The sequence below is a fragment of the Trichoplusia ni genome, chromosome 14, assembly GCF_003590095.1.
Source record: "Trichoplusia ni isolate ovarian cell line Hi5 chromosome 14, tn1, whole genome shotgun sequence".
Lineage (NCBI taxonomy): Eukaryota > Metazoa > Arthropoda > Insecta > Lepidoptera > Noctuidae > Trichoplusia > Trichoplusia ni.
In genome coordinates, this window is record NC_039491.1 from 2388049 (window position 1) to 2401685 (window position 13637).

The 13637-nt window shown below is 37.4% G+C and overlaps 1 protein-coding gene across 6 annotated transcripts in view; it reads left to right on the top strand.

Annotated features, from left to right (window-relative positions):
- LOC113500878 (protein roadkill) overlaps window positions 1-9433 on the top strand; it is a 50755-nt gene extending 41322 nt beyond the window's left edge. For 4 of the 6 annotated variants that reach the window (XM_026881796.1, XM_026881798.1, XM_026881793.1 and 1 more), the window contains 5 exons: window positions 1528-1865; window positions 3372-3613; window positions 5537-5715; window positions 7130-7272; window positions 7531-9433. In XM_026881796.1, the coding sequence (XP_026737597.1) occupies window positions 1528-1865; window positions 3372-3613; window positions 5537-5715; window positions 7130-7272; window positions 7531-7684 (1056 nt within the window). In that variant the 3' untranslated portion in view covers window positions 7685-9433. Of the gene's footprint in view, window positions 1-431; window positions 1088-1527; window positions 1866-3371; window positions 3614-5536; window positions 5716-7129; window positions 7273-7530 lie in introns of those variants that run through there. The other 2 variants (XM_026881795.1, XM_026881797.1) reach the window with 2 other exon arrangements.
- The last annotated feature ends 4204 nt before the right edge of the window (window positions 9434-13637 follow it).

Consider the following 13637-nt stretch of genomic DNA (forward strand, 5'->3'; position numbering starts at 1 on the left):
ATAACGGTATTTTTTGTTGCTTTGAATGAGACGCAGCCGCGCGTATATTTATTAAGATCTGTTTCAAGTTATAATCTCAGGGAATCCGTTTTTGGTCGTACTTTATGTATGTTTACCGTTGTTTAACGGAGTCGACATCTAAATACGTGCCAGTAACGTAATTGATGGTATACGTGTATTGAACAGAGTCTTATTCAGGAGACAGGCATGTTTCCGCTTCCGCATCGGATTGTGAAGAGCTGGCTAGCTTGGAACACGTGTGGATGCGCCGGGCAACCACGCCACGTGCCGCCCGCCGATAATCACGTTCTTCAGTAGTACTCGGAAACGCGACAACAATAAACTTCGCATGCTATCGCGTCAATTAGAGCTCTCTTTGAAGTCAACTATACCAAACAACCGTACAAAGAATTCATTACATATTTCAAATCAACACAGCTTACGTCCACAAAACTTGATGGCTATGGCGTCGTGTGAACTCGTGTGCAGTGTGGCCTAAAATGTGATTCATACCAGAGGAGGACGTTTAAGTTCTTAGTTTGACTCTTCTATTATTATTAAAACAAAACATGTTTTCTTTGAGTCCTTAAAAGCTGGTTTACTAGTAACACACATAAAAGGCTTTTATATGGCGGTGGAATCTGCAAACGGATGTTATCTATGTGTCCGCGAATGCGCGGGGACCGGGGATGATGCGGGCGGCCTTGTCGCGGGTCGGCGACCGGGCGAAGACCCCAGCAGCACCGCAAGCCAAGCAACGGTCGAGGGCAACGACCAGCGACAGCCAGGTTGCGCCCGCGACTTCGCTACTTCTATTCCTCCCGAGCCACGCTGAGGCCCAAGTGTCCACCTCGATGATGCCTCAGGGCCCCCGCCACGCCGCCAATCACGTTCACATCACTCGTACCATGCTAATTATTATATCGGCACTTATAAATTATAATCGGAATTACTGCCACCATAGAGCCTCTACGAGCACAATGCACGAATAGACCCGAGTAGTAACAACTGTACTATATTATGATTTATGTTTATTGCAATTATTTGAACCCAAGATCAAAGACCGTCAAACTCTATATAATAAACGGTAAAAATAGCTTAACCTTGAATCATAAACTGTAATAATAAGTGTTGTCCCTTTGTTCGTGACGTTTTATTTGTTATGATTTATTTAACCGACTGTTTGTTTTCAATAGAGGCTGTCTGTGAGGTAATTAGAGACAAAGCACGAAACATTAAATTGTATAGTTAGGATCCGCCCAGGCCAAGATTTATTGTTTTATAGTTGTCACCCGGCTGGCCGAGGAACCTTGAGAAAGTGTCTACTGCGCTTGGTGATAAACTCCTCCATTATTTATAAAGCCTTGAACAATATACATCTGCCTTTGATTGTCAAACCAGTTGTACGTGCGTACACTGTACTAATCCACCTTTTGAGTCGAAGGTGTTTCTATTTACTTACCCTTTATGTTAGACTTTGAGAACGAATATGAAACAGTATTTTAATTTATATTTCCTTTGTTTCAGGTCAAAGTGGTTAAGTTCAGTTACATGTGGACAATAAACAATTTTAGTTTTTGTAGAGAAGAAATGGGTGAAGTGTTAAAATCATCGACTTTTTCCGCTGGTGCTAGTGACAAGTTAAAGTGGTGTCTCCGCGTTAATCCTAAAGGACTCGATGAAGAGAGCAAAGACTATTTATCATTATACCTATTATTAGTGTCGTGTAATAAATCAGAAGTGCGGGCAAAATTCAAGTTTTCAATATTAAATGCAAAGCGAGAAGAAACAAAAGCAATGGAGTCACAGCGCGCCTACAGATTTGTTCAAGGCAAGGATTGGGGATTCAAAAAATTCATTAGAAGGTAATTTTTTAACCATTAATAATATTATTCAACACATTATGTCAACGATCGTTTATTTGTTCCCAGTTACAACATGTTGCGTTAATAATGTCAACAAAAGTGGCATAATATTTGTTTTGTAATGTTAAACGTTTCTCAAACGTAATGGTTCAGAATCCATAGTTACTAGTTCACAAGACGGTACGACAAAACAACAGAGAATGATAAAACGGAACCATTTTTAAGCCGGTATGGATTTTGTAGGAAGTGAAGCTTTTCGTAGCGTTCAGTTACAGGGGGCGGACCCCACGTAACGGCACAGTCTAATATAATTTTATTCCCCACTTCAGATACTATATGGGTAGCTTGTGCGGGGGCAATAAACACCACGTTATGTTGGCCCCCGGCGACACACGTGAAATCTTTGTAGCAACAGCTGTTACGTGAAATGTTTTACGCCATCATGGCTCCTTTATTATTGGTTGGGTGTAAATCAACCCCTTTGTAAGTCACGCAGTGACTACTACTCATATAATAGTCACAAACTATTTACAATTTTGTTCGGAATCGTAACGACTATTGTTTATATTATTATGTTCTATTCGTAGAAGGTTTAGATAGGTCGCCGCGACCTCAAATATTGAGTACACGACAAGCAAATGGTAATGATGATAAATTGCAGCACGTGGCGTTTTCTGGCGCTCCACTGCTAGTTTTAGATAACCACTAGCAAAGAAAGTTGAATACGTAATCGTGTTCTGTTTTCATGGAATAGCCTTAAAGCACTCAAAATTCAAGGCATTTGCAGTGACTATTAAATATTTCAATACATAAAAGAGGTGTTGCCTAATGTGATTACAGATTTTATCCTCGTCCAAAATAACGAACCTAGATTAAAACAAATGGTTCGGAAGTTCTTTTTGTGTCAAGGCCTGCGATGTTCATAAATCTAACATTGTTTGTTTTAATGCTTTACCAACGACCATTTTATTGTTAAGTACCTGTTGTAACAGAGCTCCAACCACGTGGTCAACCTTTAATGTTGGTTACTATGCCTACATAACATAAATAAAATATAGAAATGAAGATCGGTAGTCTGGATTTAACGTGGCTAAGGCTCATAACAATTAAGGAAATGCACAATAGATCATAGTATTTAACATGAAAGTCGTATTGCGTTGGCTACAATACAGAGGGGATCCGTTATTTCGGAACGGGGCTTCCATTTCGTGGGTAATATAGGGGAGCGAGCGCTACTAACGACTGGCTTCGGGTTAAATCTTCCATTGCGGTGATCCGAAAACCGCAACTTACACTTGCTCGTAACTTTACCGGGTGCTAACGTTTTTACGACTGCGTAAAAAACGAGTTTTAGAACGAGAAGGGTTTCCCACAACTCATCTCTATTATTTTATTATCTATAAAACAACGTACAGTCTATTTATTAAGTATATTAGGCCGCGGATTTACAGCAAGTAAAGTGTGTCCATAAATATGTATGCTTATTACTTTCTTTCCCATTTCCAGAGACTTCTTACTCGATGAAGCGAATGGCCTTCTACCTGAAGATAAGCTGACGATATTCTGCGAAGTGTCAGTCGTAGCGGACAGTATCAACATTAGTGGTCAGAGCAACGTAGTACAGTTCAAAGTGCCCGAGTGTCGGTTATCCGACGACTTAGGGGCGCTCTTCGACAATGAAAGGTTTTCGGACGTCACGTTAGCAGTCGGCGGAAGGGAATTCCAAGCGCATAAAGCCATTTTAGCAGGTAAACATCATTGCTTATTTGTACATCAAACCATTCCAAATACTACCTTAATTATAATGGAGCATTACCTGATGTCGTTAGCTATGCAGTTGTCTATTATATCCCAGCTGTTTACGTTCAGTAACTGCCTCAAATAAATTTTCAAAGAAAAGAAACAATGCAACCTACATAATCAGAATAGAAATTATGATCCCGTTTTTATTGCACAGCTTTGTAAATGAGTATTACTGAAAAGAATATAGACTATTGGGCCAAGGAGAGGGCATCGGTTATTTTTGTCCCATAACCCCCTGCAGTTTCCTTGTGCTACTCATTCGGCGACCGTTCTTATTAACGAATTTTGAACCTTATTTTCTTTGTCATAGCATTTAGGTTTGAAAAATCACTGTGACCTTACTTTGATTTATTAAATTAGGGAATTAAATATTTAATTTATGAATGTGTTTCGAAACATGTTAATGTTCATCTATTTCAAAGTAGAGCAAAAGATTTCTCAGTAACATGTTGGTAAAGAATAAACGAGTATAGATCATCTCAGCACACATCGCACATATTGTTTGCAGTCAAAGTTTATAGTCTTTGTTTTCCTGCTTTGTATATGATGTAATAGATTGATTTACATGCAGCTATAAAAAGGTTTTACTGCCACGTTTAAATCAACAAACATTTGCTAAGAAAACTATACATATTGTATTACAAGTAATATAATCAATCAATTATTTAACTTAACGTCCAGTCATTTGAATTTGTTCAGTAATTGTTACGTACGTACTTAATTACAAACAAAATATTGTCGTCAATGCCTGTTATAAATATGTTTATATGTTAAAACCGAACAAACAACCACAAGTCTAACTAATACTGCCCACAATAATAAACCTAGTGATATGGTAGCTTCTAGGGTTTTCCCAAAATTCTTATCAAATTAGTTCTGTAAACATGGACTGGTTTATTATATCCAAAAATAGCTTTAATTATGAACAAAATTTAGGTTATTTAAAGGTAGCTTATAGTTACATAATTTATACTCGAGAATTACTAAACGCTGTAGAATGTCTTTCATAATAGGCAACTAGCCTTAACTGTCATTTACTGGCACTATTCCAAAAGCGGGGCAGCTTGGACGGATATTCCAGCAGAAAACCTATATAAAAGAGGATATCTAAGCAAAACCTACTCGATGCTAACATCGCATATTCTGAATATTAAAATAAATGAATCTCGAGGCAGCTTTTAAATAAAAGCAATAGTAGTGGCCTGTATCCATCTGTCCCAAATATTTTCTGTTACATAGGAACGTTCGAACATTTCTACACCTTTTCCGTTTTCAATAATTTAAATTATTATAAACTCTTCGTAAACAACTTATATCTAACTATACTAACACGTTAACCCAATTGAGAATAGTAACGACAATAACTCGCTTTTATAAAATTTTTGTTTGAATCCAGATCACACGATTAGAATTTGTTACTTTACAAATTTAATTCTCGTATGTAGGTTGGTGATAACATTACGGTAAAGCTGGGCTAATGGGATTTCCGTTGTTTTTCCTTTTGTTTAACACTGTTTGTGGCGTTAAAACTGACATCAAAAACTTGTTAGCTATTTTATTTAAACAGGATTAGTTTCGTTGTTAATTGTTAGACTAGTTAGACTGCTGGGGCACTGTAAGAATATTATAATTAGGATGGTTTTAATGGCTTTGGCTCTTAGAATTATTTTTATCATTCTGAATTATATAATTTGAACTATCAACTTGAACAAACATCAATATAGAAATAAAATTAATAATAATAATGCGCTCGAAAAAAATAGAAGCGTTGTTAAAAAGAGCTAGCTTTAAAAAAAATGGTATAGTAAGGTTCTCGTAAAAATTAAACTTATTCAATCATATTAATGTATTTATTATCTACATTCCAGCACGGAGTCCAGTATTCGCAGCAATGTTTGAACATGAAATGGAAGAGAGGAAACGGAATCGAGTAGACATCACCGACGTGGACCACGAAGTGCTGCGGGAGATGTTACGTTTTATTTACACTGGACGTGCGCCCAACCTAGACAAGATGGCCGACGACTTATTAGCAGCCGCTGATAAGGTAACTTTTAAAAACTTTTATACAACGCCATCTAGTGTCAATCAAAGTAAACCTTGTATGATGAGTACTAGACAACTAACGGACATACTTAAATATTTCTAAATACATAAATAATGCAGATAAATGGCACCCAGACACAGAACAAATAATCGTACTCGTCACATAAACTGTGTCCCGTTGAATCGAACCCGGCCATCGGAATCGGCCACTAACCACTAGACCAACAAGCTAGTCAAACAAAATACAGAGAAGGGCCAATTACTTACTCTTAATTAGGCTTGGAATGTTTTGATTAATCTTCTAATAATTAAATCACGTGGCACGTCGGATAGGTTTTACATAATTGTTACACATTAGTACGTGTTTAGTAAAATATTGAAGCCTTGAAAATATAATTAATGCGAGGCTGTAATTTATATTCTTCGTTTATGCTCGGATATAGTATCGCATCCAAATAGAACATAGATCCATCTAGGTATATATGAAAGCTAAAAAACGTGTGCAACGTTTCTAAAATTCGAAAAAAAATACCTCCTCTATGAAATGGAATTTTCTAGGATCAAGATCAACACGTTTCATCATGAAATAAATCATATATTAGATGTTGACTATCCGTCACGCAGCGAGATAAATACCAGTCAGAGATAATAAGCACTAAGCACGTGCAACTAGAAATTGATAGAAAGATTCCCCGCACGATGTCTAACAACGTGATTCGAACTATTACAAGTAACAGCCGTCACAGAGTTTATGGGGTAAATTGAATTCAATATGCGCAATATTCCGTGACGTTCACGATATGAATTCTTTATTTTAATAGCGGACGACATTCTTGATGTTGCCTCGTGCTAAATATGACTGGACATTATTAGAGTTCCGTACTCGAAGGGTAAAACAAAAACTTACTACTACGATATCACCAAACGGTATCCCATAAACCGTGATAGACAGTTCAAATTTTCATTGGATATGTGTTTCTGTTGCCGCCGTAACAAAATATATTAAAAATAAAAATCGATGTCAAATTTGTTAGGTTATAAATAAATTTGAGAGTAGCCAGAAATAACCTACAGATTGGCGAGTGATATACGTTTGTCTTTTGAAGCATTACGGTTACGGTTAAAATAGCAATAAGTATTTGATAGAAATATTCCCCTCAGCGTCGCTCAGTCTGTGTTCTTTCTTTATTAGTCTTATAACTGTGTGTATGTGCAGCATATAAGTATATTTTGGGGTATAATAAGAAAAGGAGGTCGGGTTTTTTGGCTATCAGTCTAATTAAAAACATGTTACCATGTGCTTGTTACTTTGACCCATTTACATGTAACACGACCTCTAATGGCGTTCTGAATTGATTACGCTTTTATTTTAATTGCGACCTATATTATTAATGATCTTGTTTTTCTGTTTTCAGTATGCATTGGAGCGGTTAAAAGTAATGTGCGAAGAGGCGCTTTGTTTGAGCCTGTCGGTGGAGACGGCGGCGGACACACTCATACTGGCGGACCTACACTCTGCCGACCAACTCAAGGCGCAAACTATTGATTTTATTAACACGTAAGTACCAATGTTTATATGTAATTTTTAAGCGACTTCAAAAAAGGAGGTTCTCATTTGTAATACGTTTTCATTTACTGTCTTGAAGTTATTTCATGTCAATCAACGCAATCCGAGATTATTACATGCCCAAAAAATATTGCAGTCAATCCTTTTGTAATATGGTTATTATAATGAAGAAATATAACAACAGTTGAGTCTGTTATTCATAAATATTTTGTCACTTAGCAATGTTTAAAATTGTGTGATGTCCTACAGGAGTCACGCGACAGACGTGATGGACACGGCGGGCTGGAAGAACATGATCTCGTCGCACCCGCACCTCATCGCCGAGGCCTTCCGCGCGCTCGCCACGCAGCAGCAGCAGATCCCGCCCATCGGGCCGCCGCGCAAGCGCGTCAAGCAGGCCTAGGCCCAGCCCGCCCGCCAGGCCAGGCCCGCCCGCTAGCCCGGCCCCGCCAGGCCAGCCGCCAGGCCCGGCGCAGGCCCCGCGCATACCAAAGACACGCCCCACGGCACACACCTATTCCATTGTTCGTGCGCCCCGCGCATCCTACACAAGGCTGCATATATTATTACTATTAGATATACACCGTGTACCATAGACTGTGAGTGACGAGTGAGAGTGCCCGGTGGATGTGTTCGTATCGTTAGTTGTGGATCCACGGATTCAGCCCTTCGTTGTGGTATGTTCCACTTGGTTCACCTTATTGATGTCATAAGTGAACGAAGTAGATCGATCCTTCAGTCTCCTCATGTCACCCAGCTGATTTCGCCTTGGCGAACAAAGTGGAATATACCTTCGTTTTACTATGATTGATCTCAAGACGATATTCGATCCTAATGTTTTTTTTTGTCTCTTGCGGTTAATTAGTGTACCGCTTTTAATAATTACTTTTAATGTGTATGTTACGGAGAAACGCTGGACGCTTTTTGCGCGTTGATGTAGTTTGGATGTAGGCTTCGGGTTAATATTTTATGTATGTCGTTTTTGTGAACATTCTCTTGCAGCTATGTATGTAAATTATTACTATGTATTGAATATGAAGCTCGTGTCTAAAACAACTTATCCATGTCATATAAATTTTATCATTAATATTATTATGATTGTAACATTCATTGGCTAACATAATGGCATAAATCGTAAATAATAGTCTTGTACAGATTACATAATATATCAGATATATCGACTGGTTATTATGCCACAATGCAAATATTTGAATTGGAAATCTTGGTGTTTCGTGTTCCCATAGAAATTACAAAACATTAATGTTAGACATTATAACGTAGGCCTTTTGAAAATATTTTGAAGTAGAGTGGTAATTGAATGCAATAAAGTTATGTATGCGTCGCGGCTTTGTACGGCGTTGTGGGCGTCGCGTCGGGACTCCACCGCGGACAACAGCGGCGTGCGAGGCCGCGCTACCTGTAGACGCTGTAGGGGACTCGAGTGATTGTATAAGTCTATTGAAATTGTTGGTATTGTATATAGATGAGCTACGATCCCACCATTAAAATATATCTAAGTACTAACCCTTAAGTGGTATCACAGATGACACCATTAATTTTTTATTGTATCTGTAGGATGATTATTCCAATGACATATTGTGATTTTTCTATCATATTTCCATAGGTTAAAATACACGAACGCTTTTGTTTTGTTTCATATGTAGATGATCACTGGAATAATTTAAATTGTAAATGTATTATTATTGTTGTTGGTTTCGCTTCATCAATTGTACATTACTTCTCATGTCCATAAAATGAAGTCGACGTCATGAGTCGCCCTTAATTTTGCTCACTCCATTACTTTTTAAATTAATATGATTCTAAATTACAAATTGATAAATGTTATTTATTAGTATTATTATCATTTTTTTCATTTTCGATGACAACTTAACAGATTTTATAAGAAAATGTTTTACTTTAAACTTTGTAATATGATGGACCTACCCATAAGTACCTATTGTAATAATTACTCAATAGAAATATGTAATATACCGCGGCCAATAAATAATAATATTTAATACCATTTTATACCCACTTCCCATTTACCACAGCTGATAGCTGTTATCATGTAATTGAATATTACAAAATGTCAAAAATAACTGTGATTTTCGAAATTGTCAGTAAGTTGAGCAAATAAATGAAATGATGATGACACAATATTTTCTTTTAAATGGAAGTTATTTTTATGTAAAGTAGAAAAAGCTTTCATTAAATAAACCTTGTTAGTTTTAAATGGTGCACCTCAAAAGGTGCCTTTCTCTACAGATATCTGAGAAGGTTAAGATATGTTCGAAACGTTTTTAGTATGAACACGATTTATATTTGAAGCTGGAACTAGTTATTTCTTCGTAGGTGTAACCTCATTGTAAGTTCCGCAGTTAGCTTCATTCAAGGCTTTTACGAAACGAATGAGCTATAGGACCTTCTTACCTGGCTTAGCAAATATATTAAGGGAATGTTTCACCACCGGCACATAAGTTCCCGTTAAATTACTAATCGGTGATAGTGAAACTCGCGCTTAGTACACATAATTACTATTTTTTCTTCATAATGCCTTGCTATAAATTAAGCGTAGTATGTTTCGAATTGACCACAAACCCAGAAACCAGATTCTTAAAAAAAAACAATACCTAAAGAGCAAGGCTGGTCGTCGGTAAATACAAAAATTAAGGTCGGAACTTCCAGGCTGCCTTGAGGAAGCCTGTTTTATTATATGTATTTTCACAGCAATGTCACGCCTTTTTCCTGCTTTTGCAATTAATCTGCACCTGGCGCCGATCTCGTTCAAATAGTGCTTGAGGTCGTTGACTTTCCCTAGAAGTATAATATAACCTATATAACCTATATACTTATAATAAATCTGTAGAGAGGTCAATTCTGTACATAAAATATATTTAAAAAATAACTATCAAGGGGTGGTTAGGGATCGCTACTGATGCCAAAAATGCAATCAGTAAAATTTTTGTCTGTCTGTCTGTCTGTCTGTCTGTCTGTCTGTCTGTCTGTCTGTATATTCGTTATAGAAACAAAAACTACTCGACGGATTTTAACGAAATTTGGCACAATTATTCTTCATACTCTTGGGCAGGTTATAGTATACTTTTCATTACGCTACGACCAATAGGAGCAGAGCAGTGAAGGGAAATATTGGGAAAACGGGGTAAGTTACTCCATTTTTTAAGCTTCCGTCACGTGTGCAGGCTTATAGGTTAAAGCTACATAGAAATCATGTATGACGGAAATATTCTCCCTAAAATTATATAAAAAATATTCCTCGACAGCATATGTCTAACTTTTATGGTTGACTCACAATAACACGTGAAACTCCCGATGGCTTAGCAATTCGGAGATTTCTGATTGTATTTGTCTACTCTAACGTTTATAACACTATCACTCATCCCCAATTAAAAAAGTTAACATTATTACCTATTCAATAAAAAAAGAATCAGGTAAATCGGTGTAGAAACACCAAAGTTATACATGAAATAATAAGAAATCGCGCGTGAATACAGAGTCATGCTATAAGGATTATTTTTGTGTATCGGTTGCCGCGCTCGACGCGCGTCGTGGCGGGAGGTATAAAAAGGCGGGGGGTCCGCGCTCGAGCGTCATACAATATTTGGCTGTTGATGCGAATAGACGTTCAGACTGTTCGACCTTATTGACAATCAATAATTGTTATTTGCAAGCCGTGCTTATCAGCACGACTTTTAGTCTTTGAATAGTTTATTTTTAGAATTGTTTTGTTGTTAGTTTATATAATAGGTATTAGATTAATAGTATTAGTAGTAGGTACACCTATTAGTTATTTTGGTAGTGTTTAATTGTATTAATAGTTTATTTTCGTAATTGGTAGTGTTTAATTATATTAATAGTTTATTTTCGTAATTTTTATATTATTTATTTTGGTAGTGTTTAATTGTATTAATAGTTTATTTTCGTAATTTGGTAGTGTTTAATTAAATTAATAGTTTATTTTCGTAATTGGTAGTGTTTAATTAAATTAATAGTTTATTTTCGTAATTGGTAGTGTTTAATTATATTAATAGTTTATTTTCGTTATTATTATATTAGTTATTTTGGTAGTGTTTAATTGTATTAATAGTTTATTTTCGTAATTGGTAGTGTTTTATTATATTAATAGTTTATTTTCGTAATTATTACATAATAACTATATATAATTGTAAGTGTAAGGTAGCTTCAGTTACCGTCGATTAAAAATACACAATGCCACCTAAAAAACGACCATCTTTATCTCGAAATTCGAGAGATGCTAAAAGGATGAGAAATGCGCGTTCTCAAGAATCGGCAGAGGAAAGAGCACATCGGTTAAACTCTATGAGAGTTAGTGCCTCAACCTCTCGAGCCAATGAAAGCTCTCCAGAGAGAGAGATGCGATTAGCAGCTGACAGAGCGAGACGAGCTACATCACGGGCGTCTCAAAGCTCTTCTCAACGAGAGCTGAGGCTTACCATTGACCGAGAACAACATGTGTTATCCCGAGATGCTGAAACTGCGTCACAACGAGAATTGCGTCTCACTGCTGACCGCGAACGGCATACATTGTCTCGCGAGTCAGAAACCTACACTGAGAGGGAATTGCGTCTCACAGCTGACCGCGAACGTCATATATTGTCTCGCGAGTCAGAAACCTTCACTGACAGAGAATTGCGTCTCACAGCTGACCGCGAACGTCATATATTGTCTCGCGAGTCAGAAACCTACACTGAGAGGGAATTGCGTCTCACAGCTGACCGCGAACGTCATATATTGTCTCGCGAGTCAGAAACCTACACTGAGAGGGAATTGCGTCTCACAGCTGACCGCGAACGTCATATATTGTCTCGCGAGTCAGAAACCTACACTGAGAGGGAATTGCGTCTCACAGCTGACCGCGAACGTCATATATTGTCTCGCGAGTCAGAAACCTACACTGAGAGGGAATTGCGTCTCACAGCTGACCGCGAACGTCATATTTTATCTCGAGAATCTGAAACTTTAACTCAATATGAAGACCGTTTGACAAATGATAGGGTGCACCATAATGTTATTCGATCTCTCGAAGACGCACATGAGCATGAACAACGACTAGAGTCGGTACGCGAATATTATAATTCTTTGAGACAAGAACGATCAGTAAGTTTGTCTAATGAAAGATTAAGAATCGAAAATATTCGGTCTCTTGAAACGGACGAACAGCGAGAGGCCCGTCTTACTGCAGACAGATTTCGACATAGCCTTAATAACTTAGATGTACACATAGAAGATCAATCTAGAAATTCGGTGGCTTGGTCCGACAAATATAAAAGTGGGTTTGCTTATAACCTCACAATTGATTATGGATCATCTTCTGTAATAGGCGATATGAACGTGGTATGTCGTTTTTGTAATGCTTCAAAGTGGAGTAAGGAGTCAGCTGGCTTCTGTTGTTCTACAGGTAAAATAAATTTGCCTTCATTCGAAGACCCACCGGAACCTTTGAAATCACTACTTTTAGGGGAACATATACAATCTAAACAGTTTTTAGATAATATTCGCACTTATAATAGTGCATTTCAAATGACATCCTTTGGCGCTCAACAAATCTCAGAAGGTCATTTCATGCCTACTTTTAAGATACAAGGTCAGGTTTACCATTTGATAGGATCCCTTTTGCCTGAAAACCAACCTAAGTTTCTTCAAATATATTTTGTATCCGACTGCAACGAACAGTCGAATATAAGAAATCAATATTTCCCGAATTTAAATACTGAACTCATATCACAACTTCAGAACATGTTGCATCAGGTTAATTCGTATGTATGCAGTTTTAAATCGGCATTAGAAGCTCTTCCTCGAGATGATGATAACAATTATAAAATTGTTATAAATGCCGATAGGCGTCCAACTCAGGAACACCCTGGGCGTTATAATGCTCCATCCACGAATGAAGTTGCTGTGGTATTGGTCGACCAGGAATGTGATAGGCGTGATATCGTTATCCGTTCCAGAGATAATCGTTTGCAACGTATTTATGAAACCCACAGGGCTTACGACAGTTTGCAATATCCTTTGATATACTGTCGAGGGGAAGATGGTTATAATTTTGCTTTATACCAAACTGATCCGCGTACAGGCGCACCTAATTATAATAAAAAGATTTCATGCCTTCAATTTTACTGTTACCACTTGCAAGTAAGACGGAATAGGTTTGTATACTTTCAACGTTTTCGTGGCTTATTCAATCAGTTTATTGTAGACATGTACGCAAAAATTGAAACCGAAAGATTAGTTTATATACGATCTAATCAAAGGCAGCTGCGCGTTGAAGAATACGTGCACCTTCGCGACGCCATGCAGCAAGATAACGATACGGT